This window comes from Biomphalaria glabrata, chromosome 4 (assembly GCF_947242115.1).
Source record: "Biomphalaria glabrata chromosome 4, xgBioGlab47.1, whole genome shotgun sequence".
NCBI lineage: Eukaryota > Metazoa > Mollusca > Gastropoda > Planorbidae > Biomphalaria > Biomphalaria glabrata.
In genome coordinates this window covers 53,344,545-53,368,313 of record NC_074714.1, presented here as the reverse complement: position 1 = coordinate 53,368,313, position 23,769 = coordinate 53,344,545, and the positions used below count along the sequence as shown (strand labels likewise).

The window sequence follows — 23,769 nt, the reverse complement described above, 5'->3', positions numbered from 1 at the left end:
GGCTTGACCAATTTGATATGCCGATTATGTAGTACTATTATTTTATAAATACAAGGTATTTTATGTTTTAAATTGTTTACTATTTATTGGTCGTCAATAACATTTTATCCATTGCACACAAATAGTATACTCTATTATACTTTTCTTTAATGCTTCAATGGTTCTATACATGCATGTTGAATATTGTCACAAAGTTTAAACACTATTTTAATGGTCTGTAATGTCGAGCTATTGTTTGTTAGAGTTATTACAATGAGACATATACATTTGCTGTTATTATCAAGAATAAAATGTATTAAAAATATCAATTTGTCAAACTGATTTCGTGCTGGACTAGAGATGTGAACTTTATTTATAACTGTGAATTTTTGTGGCTGCGGAACTAAAAAAAGAATAATTGTTGATGCCATGCGTTATGCGACGTGTTACCGACTCTGTATTGTGTGATTATTTGTGTTACTTTCGTATTTGAAAATAAAATAATAATTTTAGAGATTCCTTCTAAATTTGTTTTCCTTTTTTTTAACTAGCTTATTTACTTTTAGCTTCTTTATTAAAGCAAAATAAAAATTTCATCTGACTTGTTTATATAATTACAGAAAATAAACAGGGAAAAAAACAGGGAGAAGGTGATAATGTGACACTGATGTAATTTTTAACTTAATTTATTTTAATCAATTTAATTAACATGTATACAAAAAGACACAAAATTTATATATAAATACTAGTGGGAGAACATATGTTACAGTAATTAGTTGTTATGGATACTACCTTTACATAGATCATCGCTGTTGAAAAAATAATGATGTGTTACCGTTTTGTTTCTATAACCCAGCTCTATAGTTACAGTTCTAGATCTTTATCTCTACCGTACAATCTGTAGAAAGAAGGGTGAAGATGCAACGGCGCCTGGTGATTATATATGCCCAGCCAACCTGCGATCGCAGCTGTGTATCAAGGATTGGCCTCTTTAGTCCACACAAGAAGTTGCAAAGGGGAAAAGATCCTCGCTCGAGACGTAAAATGCCACAGAGACATTAAGTAGACTTGTTAAGCCTGTTCGCTTAAAGCCAAGTGTTATTTAACAGACGTCTGATCTAAATCTAGCTTCTTACGGTTTAACTGGTAGCCTACGTGCAGATCTAAAAAATGATTTAGTTAAATTATGAAGTAGATCGGGGGGTTCCTGGGATATTATGTTCATATTGCGTCATTGTTTGTTGTGAATGTTTTTGTGAGAAAGAACTTAAAAGGATGTGACTTAATAAAAATGATAATCTTCAATGTGTACTTATATCAACACAAAGTCTCTGTTTATTAACTGTTATTATTAATATTGTTGGTATCTAGTCTAGCAGTTTAAAATTGTGTTAATTTGTTACGATTTCGCCCGCTACTGTCTAATCTGCATGTCTTTCTAACCATGGACTATGGGCAGTGGCGTAGCTAGGGTGGGAGAGGAAGGGGTTAAAAAAAACAACTTCCGCCGGGTTTGAAGCTAAAAACCACCTCTTCAATATGAAATTAAAGCAAACTACACACACAAACTACACACACACAATTATATGAGGGTAGCCAAGAGTTTAGCCCCCCCCTTTTTTTGGGGGGGAGGGCTTGAAGTTTAAAACTCCCTCCAAATGGTTTTGAGTTAACGCCTCCCCCCTACAGATGGCTTTGAGGTTTAAAAAAAAACAAACTTTAAATATTATTCTAAACTACAGTCACCAAATTCTATGAGCGTAGCTAAAGGGGGTTTTGACTTTGTTAAATAAAAACTTACGCAGATTTTTCACCCCCCCCCCCCACTTACGACAGATGGTTTTGTCGATAAAACGTCCCTTTTCCATATAATATCTAAAGCAAACTAGAGTCACCAAATCTCATAAGGGGTTACACAGTTCTACAAGTCGCTGAGCTCGTTAATAAAGTGCAGTTTTGTTTTGAACCAAAAGTTTTGAGAGCAGGATAATGCACTGTAGATACCTCAAAAAAAATGTTTTTGTTTTTTTTTTAAATTAGAAATTGTGGTTGGCGGCGCTCATAGCGCTCCCCCAGATCCCCTGGCATGCAAGGGGTGGGGGAAGAAAAGAAATCCTGACTACGTCTATGTTTACTAAACATCTGAGTTGAGGCTCATTGGAGAATGTGTTCTTGCTCCAGAGCTAGATGTTAAGATGTTCATGTCGTCAGGTGGCCGAAGTTGGGCTGACTTTTGCCTTGTTTCAAACCTCTTTCAATGGTAGGCCCGTCCATTCTTTTATGTTGTCTTCCCATCGCTTTCTCTGTCTGCCTCTTCTTCTTCTTTTTCCTGGTACTGTTCTCTGAAGGATGGTCTTTGCGAGCCCCGTAGATCTTGTAGAGTTTTGAGGGCCTTAACGTAGGTAAAAATACATCTTTCAACCTTTTTTACATTTAACATAAATCCGCTGCCGAGGACAGACGTAGACGGCGAAAAGAAAATCTTAATCGACCACCGGCGGACAATAGTTATGCTTGCCCTGGATGTGGCAAAATATATAGGTCATAGCTGGAAATACTGCATTCCTCATTGTTTTTAACGAAATTCTATAGAATAGTATCTTCTTATCTTATAAAATAGCCTACATATGTTACATCGAAAAATAAGATGATTACGTCTATTTGTATTTTTTTTTCTGATGGAGCTCGTGACTCTGTGACCAAGGATACAAAATTTATACCTATAGCTCAAATATTTGCAAAGTTGTTTTGTTTTGTTTTTTTAAACTATGTCTATATCTATTTATAGCTCTAACCTCGGTTTTGAAAGGGTAATCATGTACGGGAATTTCCGAATGTAAGGGATTATTGATTCAAGAGCTAATCATCTTCTTGTTTGAAGTTTGAAGTAACGTCTATATTATAAAGGATAAGATAAGAGTTTAATAAATTTATGTTCTCAGATATTGAGTCCACGGAACAGGAGAAGTGGAAAAAGCGAGTAACTGGCGCCTAAACCAGTAAGCTTCGGGCAGGAGGAGCTCGTTAGCCATGGCTGGCTACTCACCTAGGAAAAAAGAAAACTCTGAATTCGAGCCTATGTTGCCTTTCAGCTATACCCAATCATGGGAAAGACTTCGGGAGTCAACCCTGAGGGAAAATCAGGAGCTGGCGACCCTGAGACAGTTTTCCAGCACACAGTCCTACACCCTGCAGAACCTGCGACGCCGTTGACCCCAAGCTATATCGACACTGCCGTTCCATTTGATACATCAGCTGCGATAAGAATGTGAACTGATGTATGGGCGACATCGTTCATACCACAGGTAATGCCCGGGAATTCTTCTCATTATCCGTGAGATGATCCATAGTCGCTTCGTTACTGGAGGAGGCCATAGTAAATTAATGTTCATGAAAATTGTGCACATCTGAAGAACTATCATATAAATATTTTAAAGTGTAGTAGATCTATACATTCGCTTAATGAGGATTCTTTGGGGGAGGGGGGGGGCTAAAAATGTTCCATTGAATTTTTAAATTTAACATTCTTTCAAAGATTTACTAAAAGTAGAGAGAGACAGTGTGGGCCTACGTCATCTTCCGCTCGGATATATATTATGCAGTTGTCCTGAAAAGCCAGGGACCTTCCACGTGAAGTTAGATCTATATTGATCTTAATCTTAAAGTTAAATTCGGGGATCTCGATCTCTAAAACTTCTCACTGCTACTCAGACCTCAACACAAACAAAGAGGACACATTTATCTTGAGTACTCAAGAATAGATCTAGACCTAGATACATAAAGTCTAGCAGTTCTAGATCTAGAATCTATATATCTAGATCAAGGGCGGACTGGGTGTCAAAATCGTCCCGGCCAATACCATACTTGCAGTTTTAGATTCAGCTAATTTAATTTCATTGTTATATTCACCAAGTAAAATGCTTGCAACAATTTGTTGTTCTCTAATTCAGAGTGATAGGCCTAAATATGCATGCCCTTTTCACTTAGGAATGTATTTATTCAAGCACAAAGCAAAATGTTTCAATACTTTAACCTTGGAAACCTATCGCACTTTATAGTAAGGAAGGAGGTCGGAATACCGAATTCTTTAAACTGACGATGGAAGAGTGCTTTTGACTAGATGCTGTTAAAAATCTTGATTAGCAAATTCATGACCTCGACTATTTCGGCCGGAAATATTGGGACACAAAGCGCTTCTCGCTGTATTATGCAGTGAAACGTAAGAATTTGATTGAAAAGATTTTTTTTTATATTGATTATATTGTCTTCAATGTATTTTCGCACGACATTATCGGTATCTTCTCATCTAGTTTGTTATGAGAGCAGTAGCAATGCTAGAAGTTCTTCTTTTCGACCTTGGGAAGACAAATATGTGACAAAAAGGTCAAATTGTGCCGTGTCTTTTATTTCGTAAGACTCATATATAGGCCAATCACGTGATAAGGGAGAAGAAAGTTGAATATCTTCCACCTACAATTATGTTGACTTGGAGGCGGGGTGCGCTGAAAAGCGAGTACAAGTGGCTGAGATATAGAATCGGTGCCTAATACTCTTTAATCGAATCAGAACGATTTTTGTGTTGTTGATGTTTTTTTTTTCCGATAAAATAAATATTATTTGCGCATGGAACTAAAGAGCCGCAGCTTAACCTCCAAAGAGCCGCATGTGACTCGTGAGTCGAAAGTTGCCGACCCCTGGTCTAGAATATCGTTATCGGGATTTTCCGTATTCTTTGTCTCATAGAAAACAACATCCGTTTTGTTTTGGGCTTCTGCTCTGGTGCACTCTTTTTAGATTATTTGTAATTTACAGATCTTGAACTAGATTATATTATTATTAGACCTCTAGATCTATAGTACAGTATTATTATTGTATAACATGTTCTACCACTTGTTCTGTTGTAGTGTAAATATCATGTAGAATTAAGAATAGGAGAAGAGTAGAGTAGAGTCACCAGTCAGTCAGTCATCCTGGACCTGGAACAAGAGGTTAGTTACGCCAGTTACTTTACGGTATAATATTATTATATATCATTTCATTATGACTTATTGTCACTTATCATTATGATTATGACATTATTTATGATTATCGCTAGAAGCTAGATCTATGTGTTTTTGGGTATAAGTATAATAGTTGTATGTGTATGTCGACTATCACTATTGACTGTCAACAGTGAGTGTCACTATGTCAAGTTACCAAGTATGTGACTACTAGTAGTACTATGAATACTAGTGATGGGAACTAAACTAAATTTTTTTAGTTTAACTAAAACTAAGTTTGAACTAAAAAAAAGTAATTAAACTTTTAGTTAACCACAAATTGAAAAAATTAGTTAAACTAAACTAAAAAACTTTAGTTAAACTATTACTAACTATTTTGACCTTTTTTAAGGACAAAACAGCCAAACATGAAAAATATAAAGTATAAAGCACAACCAATCTCTTTAGCAAAATATAATAAACATTTGTGCATATGAAAAAAGATTTAAATGTCTTTATGGGATAGATGTAGATCTTAATAGAATCACTAGAATGATAGGCCTACTATTATACTATTATAGAAAGAAATTAGATTAAGTAATTGTCGAAGTTCTAATATAAGTATTATAAGTTACCTTTTAGAAGTAATGATAAAACTGCATGTTGACTCTCTAACTAACTCTAGATTCTAGAATATTCTGGATCAAATATCTTCTACAAACGAAATGATCAGAAATATAATATGGATCTAGAATCAGATCTAGCTACTAGAGTAACTAGTCCTAGATCAAATAATTAATATATTTTAATCTAAAAAATACTAGTTACTACTACTACTAGATCTAAAATCTAGATATAATCTAGTCTAGTAGATAGTAACTCTAGATCTAGAGATTTTAGATTATTATAATTAGGCTATAACTAGGTATGGGCATTTAGATCTATATACTCTAGTAGATAATACTAGATCTAATAGATCTAGATAGTAGATATAATTATAAGTATAATTAACTATAATTATAATAAAAGTAGATCATAGATGTAGATCTAGAATCTAGTCTAGATTTAGTTAATTTAGTATTAGATCTAGTATAGTGACGACTATTATTAGTATTATAGATCTATAATCTATGCATCTTAGATCTTAGTATAATAAGTAATCTAGATATATCTAGATCTAATATAGACTCTAATTCTAGAATAGTTACATAGTTATAGTAGAATGTCTAAACTAATAGATCTAGTCTAATAAAGTAAAGACAAAGTAATATTTAATATAGATTTCAATTAATAGATCTATTTAGTAGCCTATATTATAATATAATTATTGACTTATAATTTTAAATTTACATCTAGATCTAAGACTACTAAGACTCTACTTAAGACTAAGAGACTAAAATAATTAAATATAGACTATTATGACTATTGATCTAATAATCTAATAGTAGTATTCAGTAGTAGGCCTAATAGAGTTAATAGACTAATACTAGATTCTAATACTAATAGACTTAGACGTCACTAGACTCTAACTCTAGATCTAGTAAAAAGTTTTTAAATAAAGAGTCGACATTTCTTTTAGATCTATAGTAAAGCAAAATTCTTTGCCTGCAGCTATACAGGAACACATTGGTGTTTAATAAAAAGCAGCAAAATGTAGATCTATAGAAGCAAGGATTTATCAAGCAGTGAAACTTGCTAGAAATATAATGAACACGTGTGGTTTTTTTTAAAGGCGGGAATAGCGGCCATTATAGGGTAAAGGTCAAAAGGCTTTCTAGTGACATGTGCACCCTCTAGTTTATTCTCCTCTCTATTATCCATTAAATATATTCTCAAAATTACATAGATCTAAATATTTATTGGTGTGTATGTTAAAAAAGTTTGTAAAATTTGTAATTAAACTTTTTAGTTTGTAACTAAAAAAAAATAATTAAACTATGATTTTAACTAAACTTTTTTTTTTAATTAAACTTTGGCCTTAACTATTTTTTTTTAGTTAAACTAAAAGTTAGCAACTTTTTAGTTAACTTTTGCCCATCACTAATGAATACTATGATGTCTAGCTAGTCTATGACTATTATGAGTATGAGTCTATCAAGTGACAAGTCTATCACTCTATCATACTCTATGATACTCTATCAGTCTATGTCTATGGCTATAAGTATCTAGATCTGGTCTATAAGTATATATTTTTTTTTTAATTTTAATAGTAGATCTATATAAACTATATTAATATTTATTGATTTAATTAGATAACCATAAATATAAATTAAAATAGTGTTATAATAATTTTCTTAATACTAGATCTATATCTTGAAAAAAGTCTGAAGATCTTATTATATAATACCTATCTATACTACTATAGCTATATAATATATAAATCTTATCTTATATCAGCGGTTCTTAACCTTTTAAGCTCGGCGACCCCTTTTTAGAATCCCCCACTTGGCCGCGACCCCCCCCCCCCCTCCCCACACACACAGCAAAAGAAGAATAGACAAAAAAAATCCATATTTTCGATGGTCTTAGGCGACCCCTGTCAAATTGTCAATCGACCCCCAAAGGGGTGGCGACCCACAGGTTGAGAACCCCTGTCTTATATAAATATAATACAGAGGTTACTTCAAAAGATGATTACGTCCTCCATAATCAAACAGTACACATCTGCTATGCCCGTTGATTTGTTCACAGGCTTTATTTTTTTGTTTATTATGGCCAGAACACTCTTTTTTTGTTTTTTAATTTATTATAAAAAGGCAATAAAAGGCCACATTTTAAAAATCCCCCTAACAGGGCTGGCCCTAACAATTGCAGGGCTCAATGCGAAACAGATTGTGCAGGCCCCAGTCTTAAACATAATGTCCTAATTAAGATTAACCTCTGCATCATGATTTCTCTGACATACATTTTTAACTTGATTTGGAAATTAAAGAGTTAAATTTTAAAAAATACATGTACAGGAACATTTTGAGAACCGTCTGATGTAGAAATCATTTGCTGGACTGTTAATACAAGAACTTGATTGTGCATAGCTCACTGGAAAGACTCCTTGCAATAATGAAGCATTACAAGAAATTAATAGAACTAGTCGACCAGTGGCGTAGCATATGGGGTTATTTAGTGATGGGTTAACACTTCCTGAAAGAGACAGTTGTCCAAATGGGGTGGGTTTGGGCAAACAACTGCTCGCCACCATAAATGCTGGAAGTATTCATGTAGGCTGCATATTATCGAGCAGAGTGTATAACTGTGCTTCCGAGAGTAAGAACAATGGACAGGGCATCGCCATAGTAATCCCAATGTTCGCAAACAAAGCTTACAGCCACCTTCCGAAGTTTGAGAGCAACAGTTTCATCTATGGCATTTTCCAGAAATATGCGACTGATAGAAATAAACAGTTACCTGATGCAGGAATTTTAACTACATTGAAAGACCTTTTGACTCCATGAAATATATGTGAAGTGGTGGCCATGGTTAGGAAAAGAAGGGCAATACGAAGGGGCAAAATTAAAACAAAGCTATAGAAAAAACATGCAACTATTTAAAGAGAAAGATTACTTGTTATCTCTCCGCACCCCCCACCCGGCCCCTCTTTTTTTCTGAGCTGTGCTCTCTGTCGCCGCGAAAGTTATGTGGGGTAACTGTAGTCCAACTTACAGAAATAAAAGAGTTATCTTTCCATGATTTTTTCGTGGTGTCCCGCATGGTTCGGCAACAAAAAAAAGAATTATATATATATATAGATGAGAAATTATAGCTTTATAAGGAGGCACAGTGGCTGAGCCGTAAAGGGCTTGGCTTCTGAACTGGGGGTCCTGGGTTTGAATCCTGGTTAAGACTGGGATTTTTTATTTCGGGAACTTTGGGCGCCTCTGAATCCACCAAGCTCTAATGGTTACCTGACATTAGTTGGAGAAACGTTAAGGCAATTGCTCGTTGTGCTGGCCACATGACACCCTCCTAAACAGTAGGTCACAGAAACAGATAACCTTGACATCATCTGCCCTGTATACCTCAAGGTCTGAAAGAGGAAACTTTTACTTTACTATCACCTTTATAAAGCAGGAATAAATTTTTAAAAAATTTAATTTACTTGTTACAGAATCATTTTTTTTTTAATTTGACCTTTTCATTGCTCTGTTGATTTTGTCACATTTTCTCAGTGTGTTATCTGTACCTGTCAAAGTTACTGGACCATGAAGTCTGAAATGTAGAAATGTATTCTGCTTATCTGATTTACTTTGGCTGACATATATATTTTAATTGTCTCATTCAAGAGTCAAGAGTTTCATATTTCTTCGTTACATTCAAAGGATTACTGATTTCACGTGATAGTTCAGTAAATATAACAAACAAGGTTCTGGAAAAATAAACTAGTTCATGATAATTATAGCTATTGCAAAAGAATAATAATAATAAGGCTTGTCTTCGAGTCCGAAGATTAATGAGGAATGCAGTGTTTCCCATTGCAATGCAGCCCCCAGGTGTGACATACCTATTTTGCCACATCTAGCCTACACATACATAATTCTTGTCCACCGGGGATCGATTTAGATTTTCTTTTCAACATCTCTGTCTGACCTCGGCAGCAGATTCTCTTTTGGTCTCAAACGTGTATCGTGCGGCCTATGTAAGGGACTTCCAGCTTGTCCTGTTCTGAAGTTGCATGCAACCAGTTGCTCTCTTCTATGACTTGCTAAGTTATAATTTCACTGGAAAAAAAAATATTTTAAATTTAGTAAAAAGTGGTAATAGGTTTTTAGCTAAACATTGAAATTTATGGCTACTTTTTTTTTTTCTCTGGTTCATCTAAACTGTAATGCAGAGAAACTTAGGCTTGTATTACCTTGGGAACATCGCTTTGTTTTAATTAAGTCGTGTTACCCCCAGTAATTTTATTTTCCGTTTCTGTATTAAAAAAAATTATTTTAGTATGAATTTAAATTTATGTATTGGGTGCATAAACACTGACCAGATAATAAAATGACATGTTTCTTCGCAAATGGAGATTATTACCTCCTCCTACAGGAGAGCTGCAGATAACAGCCATTGAGTTTGAACTCAGAACCAGACAGAACTCCGACAACTCGAAACGTAGATTACACTGTGACTACCAAACAGCCATCCATTTTGTTTTGCTTCTGTTCCAACTTTCTTTAAATTTAAATCATATATTTTAAATCTAAATTTTAGGGTTTGCAAGCTACTGTTAATTGGTAAAAATGGGTCCTTTAACATTAAAACTAGTAACAGGATCTATGATCTATATATTTAGTTTAAATTGACTTCTAAATCTTGTTGTCTTATTTAACCACCACTTAATGAAATAATAATAATATTTATTGTCCGTACGGAAATTTGTCTTACAATTTGTGCATTACACCAAACAAAAAACATTATAACTATAAGAAACCAAAGTGTACATTCACACCAGACTCACTCATAATTTACATGTGACAAAGCTTATACCAGATTGTTCTTATTTAATGATTTAATTGCCAGGGGAACAAAAGAGTGTTTGTGTCTGTTTGTCTTTGCTATCTGTGTCTTGTATCTCTTTTGTGATGGTAAAATCACAAAATCCTGACACAAAGGGTGATTCTTTATTTCTAGGATCTTGTTAGCTTTTTTATAGATGTTTGTCTCAGACATTCATTCATAAATTCATTCATAGATACAAGGAGTCTCATTATCCAGAATAGATTATGCATTTTTTCTAATTGTTTTATCTTTTCATTATCTCTGTGTGTCCTAGGAGTGGTTTCAATGGATTCTTGTTACAGTTTTTGTTTAAGTACACCAAACACAGACTCGGCTAATCTCTGTCCTATAATTTCAACATTTGTAATTGTATATCTCTCCATTAAAAACCTGTCAGATTTATGAATTCTAAACAGTTCCATTCAGAGAGGTAGCTACACTACATGATATGGGCTTAGATTTCTTCACTGCTAATCTTTTTTTGTTCAAATCCTTTTTTTATTTTTCCGGTTCATAAAATTAGGTCATGAGTCAGGTTAAAGTTCACCTCCTTTCATATTTGCAATTTTTTTTTTTTTTTTTAATCTTACTTATTTTTTTTTATATTATACATATTTTTTTTTTTGTAATTTTGTTATTGTTTTTTTTTTTAATTTAAAATTAAAGGGGGCAGTAATTTTTTTTTTTAAAGGGGGAGGTAACATGAAAAAAAAAAAAAGTCTGTCTCATAGACAGTTTAATGTCATTGATATCAATGTCATCATCTTAATGACACTGATGATTCAGGAATTGTGTGTACAGTGACATTTGTATGTGTCCCTAGGTCTTGCATGGCTTCACTTACTGGGATATATGGTCATGGTGTGTCCTGTGTTCACTCTGGAACAATTAGTTCACCTGTAGGTTTTAAGAGTACATGTTGTTCCATTAATGCTGGCATTCTAATTTCCCATTACGATCGGAGGAGTTCAATGTTAGTAGTGTCTGATCAAAGCTTAAGCAAGAAAGTTTATCGGAACAAAGAAACTTCGCCTGAGCCTGAAATAAGAGGTCTTAATTTAAAAACAATTTCTGTGCAAACATATTTATCACTGCTTGGTTTTAAAAGCATTATTTTTGTTTTGTTGTATATGGTTTTAATTAACGTTGTTTTTGTATATTAAGAATCAAAAAAGTAATTTTTTTTTCTGTGTGATTCCAGATAAAAGAAGAATGTACAAAAGACTCAATGTATGTGTTGACCAGTTACAGGACGACGTTATAAAGGTCAGTTCATAAATTTAAGATGGCAAAATGTACCATAAAGTTTACCTATGAAATGCTAACAATGAAATGGAAGGCATTATCTATGGCTGCCTGGTCGTGTGGTTTGCGCGCTGGACTGTCATTCGGATTTATCGATGGTCGAGGGTTCAAATCCTGCCCGCTCCCATCCCCTGAGGTTTGGACTAGGAAGTAAACTATCTTCAACTCTGAAGGAACATCCGAAACATGTAAAACATTTTACAAACAAACATTATCTATATACTGCTACTGCAGTAGACCTTGACATTGATCTCAATTTATGCCTATTGGTGGATGTTTAAAAAACAAATAGTCGCCATTGTCTTTGAAGTTTTCTTCTATTTGTGTAGATGTGTATTTTTATGTTGTTTTTTTGCTCAATCAAGTATTTAATAAAAACAGTTCTGGGTTCAAGAGACTTATGTAACATTGATGTTCACATTACAAGAGAAATGCTGGAAGAAAAGGATTAAAGTTGCCACCCCATACAACAGCGCCATTTTTTTTCTGGGGGCATGGTGGCCAAGTGGTAAAGTGCTTTGACTTCCAACCCAAGGTTTCTCAGGCTAGAATCCTAGTGAATATTAGGATTTTTAGATCGCACCTCAGTCCACCCAGCTCTAATGGTTTTGGAAAAGTAAAGGCAGTTAAAGTAAAGGTGGTTGTTTATAGTGCTGGCCACATGATCTTGTGAAACTTTCATAACTTTTGGCTGTAGAAACAGATTGCAGCCTCTGCCATGTGAACGGCAGGTGTTTACTTTTTATGGTTAATTTAGAAACAAAATCACTTATTTCTATAATAAATGCTTAATAAGGTATCTTTCAACAAGCAAAACATCTAATCTGTCTAAACTTGGAATGTTGAAATGTTTTCAGTGTAAACATATCTGGGGTAAAAATCTAATTGTTGTTCTACGAGAATCAACCCATAACTTTTGCCTTAATTATAAGAGTGAGAAAAAAAAAAAGATGAATTTTATAACTAATTTTGATAAGATTTTGTTTTTGTACTTAGTTAAGTGAAAAATGTAAGCTTTAATCTCTATTAATTAATAACAATTTGCTTGTGGAGAAAGAATAAAATTACTGAATATAAATGCTACACAAAGTATATTACCTTATTCATGTCATTGATGCCATTGTTTATATCGATAGATCTTGGTGATTGGAGATGCAGGTGTGGGAAAAACATCATTCGTTCAAAAGTATGTTTACGATGTATTCTCTGACAAATATAAATGTACTATTGGTTGTAAGTATTACTTTATTTTGTATAATTTACTGAAATACTTACTAGAAAATAAAATAATTACATACAAGTTTGGTTCTTTTTTTTAAAATAGAATCGTACATTTTTATCTATATTTAGAGGCTGTTTATGTTAATTTAATATATATTTATAAGTATAGTGTTTTTATTAATTGGGTTTCCGGAAAAGTTTAACAAATAGTTGGCTCATAAAACAATAATACCGGTACCTATGTGTTGTCCTTGCCTATGTCAAGAAATGTGGTTTCAAACTATTTAAAACCTGAACCAAATTGGACAAGCACACCATCACTCATGATAGTTTTCTGTTTCTTCAGTTGACTCTGTGACCAAGAAAGTGACTGAACTCAATCAGAAACCAGTGAACCTTCAGTTACAGTTTTGGGATATTGCAGGTACTGTAGGAACATTCTGTCTCTTGAAATGTTTCTTATCATCTACTCTTAGTTTATTTTTAGCCATACAAACTTAAGACTCATTGTTTATGTTTGTGTAAATGGTAAGATTTCATTTACATTTTAATATGTAGAGATAGCTTGGATGTAGGGCTGGCCCTAATAATTGTGGGCCCTATGCGAAACGGATTGTGGTGGACTCAGTCTGGGTATACATTTGTCTTTGCAATAAATTTATATTAAATTGAAGCTGACAATGCCATTTTTTTTAATGCACGTAGGATTGGCACCCCAAATTAATTTTGTTTTTATTTTTCAGGAAATTTTTATGAGCTTTCAGGAGATTTTAATAATTTTAGGAGATTTTCAGGACTTTTTTAGATATTTTGCAATTACAGGAGATTTCCAGAAGCCTCTGGAAAATCAAGAGATTGCAGAAGCCCTATTTTTATATATATGGACTTTTGTTCAGACTTGTTGATAATACTGGGAGGTTTGGACTAAGAGCTAAATTACCTTCAACTCTGAAGGAACATCCTTAACCTGTTAAACGTTTTAAAAACATTTTTAAAAATGTGAAAAACTGCTAAAAAATACATCTAAAAGTGACCATTGACTTTATTTTTATTTCATTTACTGTCAGGTCAAGACAGGTTCCCACTGCTGACCAGGGCTTATTACAAATACACCAGAGGATGCCTGATTATATTTGACCTTACAAACCCAGAGTCTTTCAATGATGTTAGGAAATGGAAGGCCAGCTTGGACAATAACCTCTCTGTGCCATGTTTACTGGTTGCTAATAAGGTAGACAAGCTTATTTTAAAGAGAGAGGTTAAATTATTTGAATTTTCTGTAATTAGTTTGTATTCAGACTAAGGAATAAGATTGAAAATAACATTTTTTTTTCTCTGAATGATAAAACATTTTTAAAAACATTATTATTTTAAAAACATTTTTTTGTATAATGCATCTTTCATGCTTTAAAATGCTCAGTACACTCTGGTTCAACCTCTTTCGAGGACCTTTGGTTGCATGGATATCTAGTTTTCATTTGGCGCTCAGCAAACATAACTCAGCTAAAATTAGGATTCTAAATAAAGCTCTTACTTAAGTAGCCAAGTCATTCATGCTTCACATTTAAAATTATTTTATTAATTAATTTAATTGGAAACACAGTGGTTGAGTGTTGAAGTGCTTGGCTTCTGAACCAGGAGGTACAGTGTTTGAATCCTGCTGAAGATGGATTTTTAATTTTGGGATTCTTAGGGTGCCTCTGAGTCCACCAAGCTCTAATGGGTACCTGACATTAGTTGAGGAAAGTAAAGGCGGTTGGTCATTGTGCTGGCCACATAACACCCGTATTACCCGTGGACCACATAAACAGATGACCTTTACATCATGTACCCTATAGGTCCCAAGGTCTGAAAGATCAACTTTACTTGAATTTTGAATTAATTTATTTGGTTTGAGAAAAAGAAATGCTAGATATTTAATTGAGACTTTAAATTTTGCTTAAGGATTTTTTTTTTCGAAAACATTGTAATACAACTACAAATTTAAATAAATCAAATATGAAATACCTTAAAGCTGGTAAATGCATTTACCCCCCCCCCCCCAGGCCACACACACATGCGCATGCACACACACACACAATTTTAAAAATGATATTAGAAGTAAACTGAATTTATTTCATTGCTTTTTAAAAATTACATTTTGAACTGACCCTCCTATAAATGTCTATATCAGTAGAAGTAAGTTCATTGTGTCAACTATAGGGTACATATCCTCCTCAGGTTGACCTGGAGTCAGAAAGAAAAGTTTCACCGTCAGATATTGAACGTCTAGTCACAGAACTGAACTTCTTTCAGTTCACAGAGACCTCGGTCAAGACAGGGCTGATGGTCGAGGAATCTGTCATGTAAGTCAGACTTTAAATTTTTGTCTTGTAGGTATGGAAGTTAGTCTTTAACATTACAGCTTCTAAAAATATTGTCAGTATATTTCCATTTTTATTTTATAGAAATATATTTTTAAAAAGTAAAATAAAGTTCCCCTTTCAGACCTTGTGATCTATAGGGCAGATGATGTAAACGTCATCTGTTTCTGTGGCCTACGGTTAACGAGGGTATCATGTGGCCAGCACAAATGACCAGCCGCCTTTACTTTTCCCCAATTAATGTCAGGAACCAATTAAAGCTGGGTGGACTCAAAGGCCCCCAAAGATCCTGAAATTAAAAATTCAGTCTTCACCCAGATTCAAACCCGGGACCCCTCGGTTCAGAATCCAAGCACTTTACCACTCAGCCTCTGCGCCTCCATATGAATATATTACTGTCCAGTAATTATTGAATTGGAAGAACTTAAAATATTTGCCTATATTAAGATCATAAAATAAATATTTAAAAAAAAGGATTATAGTTTAGTTAATCAACTCTTGAAATCTTCATATATTTTAGTTAATGTGTCCATTTTCCAATCTCTGCTAATTTCTCTAAAGCTCTTCATCTGAGGCAATTAGTAACATTCCACTTCACATTGACTTGTTTGGGCTTTATACAATCAAGGGACGTAACTGATCTGATACCTTTCTATAAAAAATGTCCAGACAACTAGAAATAATGCCCTCAGTTCTGAACACGTTTACTGTAGCGCAGATAATCTGAGACTTTTTCTTCCCTGTTTTTACTGACGACTAAGCAAATGGGATTTTTAGGATACCCTTGTGTCCACTCAACTCTGATGGGTACCGTACATTATTTGGGGAAATTGCAGGCAGTTGGTTGAGGTGCTGGCCACACGACAAATTCGTTAACTGTTGGCCAAAGAAACAGATGACATTTATATCATCTCCCCTACCGATCACTTGCTTCAGGGTGGTACTGTACTTTTTTTTTTTTACTTTTATAGACACATTGTGTTGTCTGTTGTGGTTTTACATTCAAAATGTGGATTTGGTTTTACATTAGAAATGTGGATTTGGTTTTATATTAGAAATGTGGATTTTGTGTTCCTTTTGGAATGTAAATTTAGTTTTACTTTAGGAATATGAATTCAATTTTACAATACAAATGTTTATTTGAAAAAATATCATCTCTGAAACTTTCATTGTTGAAATTACATATACACATGTGATTATTATTATTATTATTTTTTTTTGCCTTGCAGGTATTTGGTTGATGTAGTCCTGGGCAACTCACCAAGTACCTACACACCAAGTGATTTTGAACACGTCGACCTGCGGGAAATTAGGGATCTTGATACCAGTCAAACTAGAAATGGTAAAAAAAAGTGTGCAATATGTTCGTGACACAGCCACAACTTTGGCACAATTTCGTTTTCGTTGAAGTGACGGCTTGAGAATCATTGTTGAAAAAACACTTCAGCACTTCAGTCTGAACTGGTATATCAGTTTGTGTACAAACTGTGTTGCATTACCAGAATTTTTCTTGGAGTAATTTCTAAGTGAATTTTTATCAAGCCCAACAGACTTGTGAAACTTGTAAGGGTAGTTTACCCTGTTATATTAAAACTGAGCGGAATATACTGGCAAGTAGAGACATCCCTTTGTGTCTTTGACAATGATACTTGGAGGATCGGGCATGTTTGATCACTCTATAATTGAATTAGGCAAGTACTCTGGCCATTGTGAAGTAAAGCAATGTTCATTGACTTTGAAGAGATAATTTCACAAGAACTAATGATCCTTTTAAAGCACTGATCATTTGATTCTTCAAGTGCAGTCTGTCATTGCAAATAAACTGCAAGAGTTTGAAGGTGTGTGTTACTAGCCAGATAGCAGAAAGTTTGAAGACTTCAGTTTAGTCATTATTAACAAATGAACTGGCATCTGTCTTGAATGTCATGTGACCATGTCCAGCAAGTCATTGGTTGTTATTGCGACTCCATTGGGTCAGCCTAATGCTGTGTAATGTACAGTGTCTTTATATTTATATCTTTATTTTTAGATACAAATGTTTATATTTTGTAAAGTCATCAAGCAATCATTATAACATGTCCCGGATAGAATGTCTTAGATGTGATTAATATTTTTAATTGATATTGATTTGATACTGATTGCAGGATTGTTAGTTGTTCAGCTTTAAATATGAACATTGAAAGTTCCAAAAAGCTTCATGGCTTTATTCAGATCAAAGTTGAAAAAGAATTGTTTTAAAATGAAATTTTTCTTTATAAGTGTGCAATAAAAATGAGAAAATTTTCCTCCTTAATGGGCAATCTCGTAAAAGAGATGCTCCAATTCCAATTGGATAAATTCTTGAATCTAATCATATTTTATTCATATTCCTATTTACTTCATGATAATTGATTGTTGTGAGAGTGTGGTCTCTGTGTTGACTTTTCTTTTATGAATGCAAGACTGTAATCATATCCACCCAATGGCAGTTGTTTTGTTAAGAACATAAGTCACCTACTTGCAGGTTTTGACAATGATCAGTAGGTTTTAAAAAAGACATGCAGTTTGAAAGGAATTTTACAATTTTCCTTTCCCTGTAACTGCAATTTAAAATGGAAAGACTACCTAATATTTTACAACCAAATCAGTGAGATGGAAGCTTTTATTCAGCTCCTCTGCCCAATCTTGATTATTCCTACCTACAACTATTGATGCAGGTGTTCTTCTGTACAAGCTGAACCTATACCAAATCAATGAGATGGAAGCTTTTATTCAGCTCCTCTGCCCAATCTTGATTATTCCTACCTACAAATATTGATGCAGGTGACCTTCTGTAAAAGCTGAACCTATACCACTAACATGCATCTCCTTAAAGAAGTCAAAGTAAAGGTCATCTGTTTCTAGGGTTAATGAGGGTGTCATGGGGCCAGCACAGTGACCAATTTCTTCCTTCCCCCAACTAATGTCTAGTACCCTTTTAGAGTTTGGTGGACTCTGAGGTGCTCTAAGAGTCCTGAAATTTAAAAAATCCCAGTCTCCAGCAAGATTCCAATTTGGGACCCCCACCCTGGTTCAGAAGCCAAGCACTCAACCATTCATCCCCAACGCCCATCAAATCAGTACACTCAAGAAGGCTTTATTTCCATTTGTTTATTCTTTTGTCAATTGTTTAAATAATTCAAAGACATACATGTAAGTTATGACAATCATAAGGACTATATGTCAACAAACAGAAACAAGGAAAAGATAACTGGGCCTTATGTGAACTGTATTAGTCAACCAGTTATCTTGTAAGGATGAATGATGCCAAACCTGATATAAATTTGGCTGAATCATTTATTTTTTTTTTGCATTTTTTATGCACTCAAAAAAATACAGAAATGAATAATAAAAAAAATGTGTGAATAATATCAAAGCCAATTACAAATTCAACAACATTGGAGTGGAATAATAAGAATAATGTCATTAGTTTTTTTTAACTTGGTTGAATTATTAGTAAAACAGTCTCAAAGAGAATACCTTTAATTTTTTTTATTGCAGTATACAGAAGGTAACAGTAAAAACACATTTTTCTGTCAACCAGATTTAACCCATTCTACTCACACATTGATACTTGATTTATATAAGGGCCTTTCATATGTGTTATTTAACACCATTGTTCTGGTATTTAGATGTACTTGGCTTGCTGGTGTTGTGAAATGTGAATGGACTTTACAATTTTATTGTTAAAAAACATTGTTTTGCTGTTTTTATCAGGAGAATTTTGACTTGAATTGTACACTCGAAGCATATTTTTGTTGTGTGCTTACAAAACTGAATGTACAGTGCAGAGACTTTAACCAAAGGAAAAAAAACTGATTGCCAATTGATTGTTCTATACTATCTGTGATATTGTGACACTATTTTGTTATAATTCCACTTACTTGTATAAATATATATAAAATGTTAAAATTTTTCAAACTAAATGCCCCATAATCCTGTTCACTCCTGTCTGGTCAGCAATTATGCTTCCAGGATTGATTTCTACATCATTAAACAAACCAACATTCCAATCAAAAGTGTCCACAGCTATTTATTTTTTTCAAACACTTCTGCCTACATTGGAGAGTTTCACAATCAACTAAACAAGGGTCAAGGACGCTAGATTAAAGTTCAATACTGCCAACCTCGAATTTTTTTTCTTCTGCGGGGGCTAAAAATGTATCATTTTAGCGTTAAAAAATAAAATGACTTATCAACACTTTGTACTGTACAACAGTCGCACCAAAACGCTTGCACTTTATAGATGTCTACATTAGGGGTGCACCGGATAGTCCCTCCGGCTCCGGCCGGATATCAAAAAGTACTATCCGGTGCACCCCTAGTCTACATATATGAACATCTTCAATAATTTATAATAATACTTCAACTTCGATGGATGGGATTATTATAAATTTTGCAGTAAGTTTGGAAATGAAAAAAAAAATGTTTTTTCTAATTTATGACCTTAAAGGGTGCCTTATTAGGACATTATATTCTTATTGTACTACACCAAAAAAAAATAGTAATAGAAATGTTCAAAGTACTGGCTTTAGACTAAATCTGTTGATTGAAAATGTCACTAAGAAGAAAGTAATGAGCTGGTCTCTACTCAAACTCTTGTAACTATTGTACACATGCAAATGAAGTCGTCTATATTATTTTATCTTTACTAGTGTTGAAATACCAGTAGATCATACTAAAAGGGGAGAACAGTGAAGAGATGTTTCTTGAAATTAAGTTTGTTATTTGGAACACATTCCCCCTCTTTATATACACATTATGTGAAGGAGGAGATAGTGAGTTGGTGGAGTGGACCACTAGTGAAGAGATAATGTATGTGGATTTATCATTTACTTTGTACCCACATTTATCATTTACTTTGTACCCACATTTTTCATTTACTTTGTACCCATATTTAGACTTACAATATTCCATGCAACAAATGAAGGAAAGACTATTTAACCCTAACTCTCCTAAACACCCTCTGAAACATTCTTCAAATATTTTGAAATAAAATATTAGCCCTGTAATAAACCGCGTCAATAGCAATGCAAACCAATGGCTAAAATATAACCACTAATCAATGCAGACTTTTTTTTTTTGTTTAGCTCTTATTCACTTCAGATCGACTGTGCTGAGCAGTATTTGTTAAATCACATTATCATAGTATATGGGTTTTATGTTTCAAACAGAAAATTGAAATAAATGTTTTATTGTTCTCCTGGAGAAAGAATCAAATAGAATTTGAGGGAAGATTTCTTTGAACAATGTAAGGGAGAAGAAGTACCAAGTAATTTGGAAAAGTCAAGGACTAATATTTGGAAATAGCCCTTGTTCATTTAGTAGATCACAATGAGTCGGTCAATCAAAGAGATACAAAAATGTACCGGACACAGTACAGGGATACAAGGGTTAAATGTAAGAACTAGAAAAAATAATGAAGTGTTTTGGTTCAAAGCTTGCATTCAACTATGTACATTGCCAATAAATTATCTCTTGTTAGTTCTGCTATGTACAAGTTTCGTATACACTGTCACAGCATTCACATCCTGGGACAGCATTCACACACTAATTCTTTTTCTATAAACTTACAAATCAACTCACATACATGTATACAAACCAATCACTTGAATTCATCATTCACATCAATTGTTGAATAAATCAACTCAATCATCATTACATTTAATTTCACTAATGTACTAGTACGCCTATATTCCTTTGTTGTCCACCATAAAAAAAAAACTTGATACATACAAATAATAAAAAAAGAGATACAGGCGATAACAGTATGTTAGTAATATGTTTATAAATGCTATAGGCAGAGTTATAAAATATACACGGTAACTGCACATAAAACCATGTGAACTTATCTAACATAAGAAACATATGAAAACAACAATACTCACAAGGAAAACTATAAATCAGAAATATACAAGGTAGCTGGACACATAACCATGTAAACCTGTCTAACATCAGGAACATATTGAAACAAATCAAAGACTCACAAGGAAAACTAGATATCAGCTTCATAGAACAAGGTTCTTTTCTAACAAACTACAACACGCTAACTGGAAAATACACAAAACAGAGCACGCGCACAAAGCTCAACCATCTTCGACAACTAAAGTTTAATTCTACCCAAGCACTGAATTTTTAAAGAGAAATCTGTCTTAGTCCTTGATTGGTTAGTTTCAATGTCCTTGACACACAATGACCCCAGCCTGTTTGCATAGAAAAAATGTTTTTCTCTGGAGTTTGAATGTTGGAATGTAACATCAGGCTGTAACTGTAACACAATGGTGATGAAATTACACTAGCCCAAACTTGAGACCATGCAAGGAAAAAAGAACAGCAAGAAATAAAATGGTGTCAGCAGTGGGTAAAGTGACTTGGTGCTTTGAGTGTTGGGAGTTCCAGTACACGCTCAACACTTAGAAGACAGAAATTTCTATTAAAAAAAAACAACAGGAAAACATGCTGCAATCAAGAAATGCATTTTTGTCTTTGTAAACAAATTCAGAAACAACCTTAATAAACTTTCAAAAAAAAATATTTCCAAAATATTACTTTCAGGTATTTAAGAAATTTAAAAAAAATGGAAGCACTCAAAAAGATTTTTTTTTTCCATTATTTTTATACTTTTAAGAAGACATTTCTTACATAGTTTGACTTTATCCCAGTTGTACTTTCAATTTTCTAGTTGAATGTTAGGAACAGTCTAAATAAGAAAACAAATCAGTGAACTACTCTTCTAAGTGAACTGATAACTTTGACCCTCAGAAAGTATACCAGGATGTCAATATTGGAAAGACTAGTCTGGGTTCACCTTCCCCTTTCAATAGGACCTTTAATGTACGTCATGAAGGTCACTAACCTAACTTTCTAAAGTGACTTGAGGATATCTAAGGGGTGGATTTGATGTTTCTAAGCACACGAGGAACAAAATAACATTTTGTTTCCCTTTAAACACATTTCAGAGAAATGCTTTTCATATGTGTTCATACTTCAAGCATAACCAACTACAATCGAAGAAAAACTTATGGAAATCTAACAGAAACAAGATTTTTGTCCTGTTCAACACATACTTTCCCTATTTAACATTACAAACAATTTGATTAGTTGATTGTTAACTGATACATTATGTACTCATTACTAGATTGTATACTTCTCCCTACTCCATCGGGTATAAATATATCAAGCTCTGAAGGCAACACATACTTAACTTTTCAGTTAAATAGTACAGTAGGCAAATGTATTAATTATGGCTTTGGGATATAGTTTAGGTACATTTTCATAAAGAAATGATATCCAGTCTTGATTGTGCATGAAACAAAGTCTACTATTAATACAATGTCAAGGATGGATCTCCTGATAAAAAATATAAACGAAAGATTCCTGTTTAATTGCAAATGATTATAACTACATGTGGGACTATCTTTACACAATAAAAAATATAGTCTACAATCTCTTTGTTGAAAGCTTTTTGGCTAAATGATATTTAAAAACATTTATGGGTCACTAAAAGTTTATAACTTAAAACAGCTTTTTAAAACCACACCAGCCAAGGGCTAAAGTTATGACGTAATTGCACTACCCTATTTCAATAGAAATTCACACCGAAACTTCCACTGAGAACATCCTTTAAGGTTACATTTAAAACAAACATCTAAACCAACAAAGGATATTAATACTGACAAACATTGTCATGACATCATCATCATACGAATCAGCGCAGGAAATAAATCACATAAAACATAATGCTTTATCACAGTTATCTCAAGTAGTTGGGTTTTTCCAGTGTCCAGTACTTGGGTTCCAGAGTTCTCCACAAACCTCTTCCATGACCCACAAGGGAAGGCAATTCACAGCCTCAAAGGGCTTGCTTTTGAAATATAGCTTATATTATAAATCATTTGAATAAACAAAAAAATTCTCTGGTCCAGTGTAATGTGAAAACACAATGTACAAGTCTTTAAAAAAAAAAAAAAAGATAAATACCAGTGCTGTGTCAGGGACAGAATCTTGAAGTGGAAGAACGGATCTGACACGCTTGAAGAATGGATCTAGCACACTTGAATGCAGCTAATAAAACCACTAATTAAAATTGCCAGTCTTATTATCCAATAGTTTGAATCATTCGATTCTATATTATCCAAAAGTGAGAATTAGTCCAATTATCCATCACATGAATTATCCAGCAACATTATCCAATAGCTGTAAATATCAGCCAACGTCTAACAAGTTTTAACACTATTGTGTGTAAGGTGCTGATATTTCTGAATAAATATGATCTGCAGGTGGAAGGCTGAGCCCGAAAGAGCTGTTATCATACGTAGGCCATGTTTCCAGAGGGGCCTTCCATGCAGGAAACAATGTGACCCAATTTACAAGACAACTGCTGGGCGTTGGCCTGGTTATCTTGGTCTAAGGCTTCCATCAAC

At 33.8% G+C, this 23,769-nt stretch overlaps 3 protein-coding genes across 9 annotated transcripts in view; 2 read left to right on the top strand and 1 right to left on the bottom strand.

Moving 5' to 3' along the window:
* The window catches only part of LOC106059004 (transient receptor potential cation channel subfamily M member-like 2), a 55,227-nt gene extending 50,260 nt beyond the window's left edge, over positions 1-4,967 (top strand). The window contains exons 22-23 of the mRNA XM_056025502.1: positions 2,922-3,284; positions 4,884-4,967. The gene's annotated coding sequence lies outside the window, so the exon portion shown is untranslated. The remainder of the gene's footprint in view (positions 1-2,921; positions 3,285-4,883) is intronic.
* On the top strand, positions 4,830-19,365 carry LOC106062011 (ras-related protein Rab-7L1-like). 2 transcript variants are annotated; one of them, XM_056025504.1, is made up of 7 exons: positions 4,830-4,967; positions 11,641-11,705; positions 12,881-12,977; positions 13,312-13,389; positions 14,033-14,196; positions 15,186-15,310; positions 16,558-19,365. In XM_056025504.1, exons 2-7 carry the CDS (start codon positions 11,652-11,654, stop codon positions 16,697-16,699), a joined length of 660 nt encoding a protein of 219 aa, XP_055881479.1. In that variant the 5' UTR covers positions 4,830-4,967; positions 11,641-11,651; the 3' UTR covers positions 16,700-19,365. The 2 variants fall into 2 exon arrangements, with proteins under 2 accessions (XP_055881479.1, XP_055881478.1); XM_056025503.1 differs by lacking the exon at positions 4,830-4,967 and adding an exon at positions 11,226-11,489.
* LOC106069686 (plexin-B-like) overlaps positions 18,642-23,769 on the bottom strand; it is a 237,934-nt gene continuing 232,806 nt past the window's right edge. For all 6 annotated transcript variants that reach the window (XM_056025494.1, XM_056025495.1, XM_056025497.1 and 3 more), the window contains one exon: positions 18,642-23,768. In XM_056025494.1, the coding sequence (XP_055881469.1) occupies positions 23,655-23,768 (114 nt within the window). In that variant the 3' untranslated portion in view covers positions 18,642-23,654. The remainder of the gene's footprint in view (position 23,769) is intronic.

Coding starts and splice junctions, on each gene's coding strand:
- LOC106062011 (XM_056025503.1), top strand. CDS start 11,270: ATGGCTTCACTTACTGGGATATATGGTCATGGTGTGTCCTGTGTTCAC. Junction 11,706..12,880: donor TACAGGACGACGTTATAAAG/GTCAGTTCATAA, acceptor TTATATCGATAG/ATCTTGGTGATTGGAGATGC. Junction 12,978..13,311: donor ATATAAATGTACTATTGGTT/GTAAGTATTACT, acceptor CTGTTTCTTCAG/TTGACTCTGTGACCAAGAAA.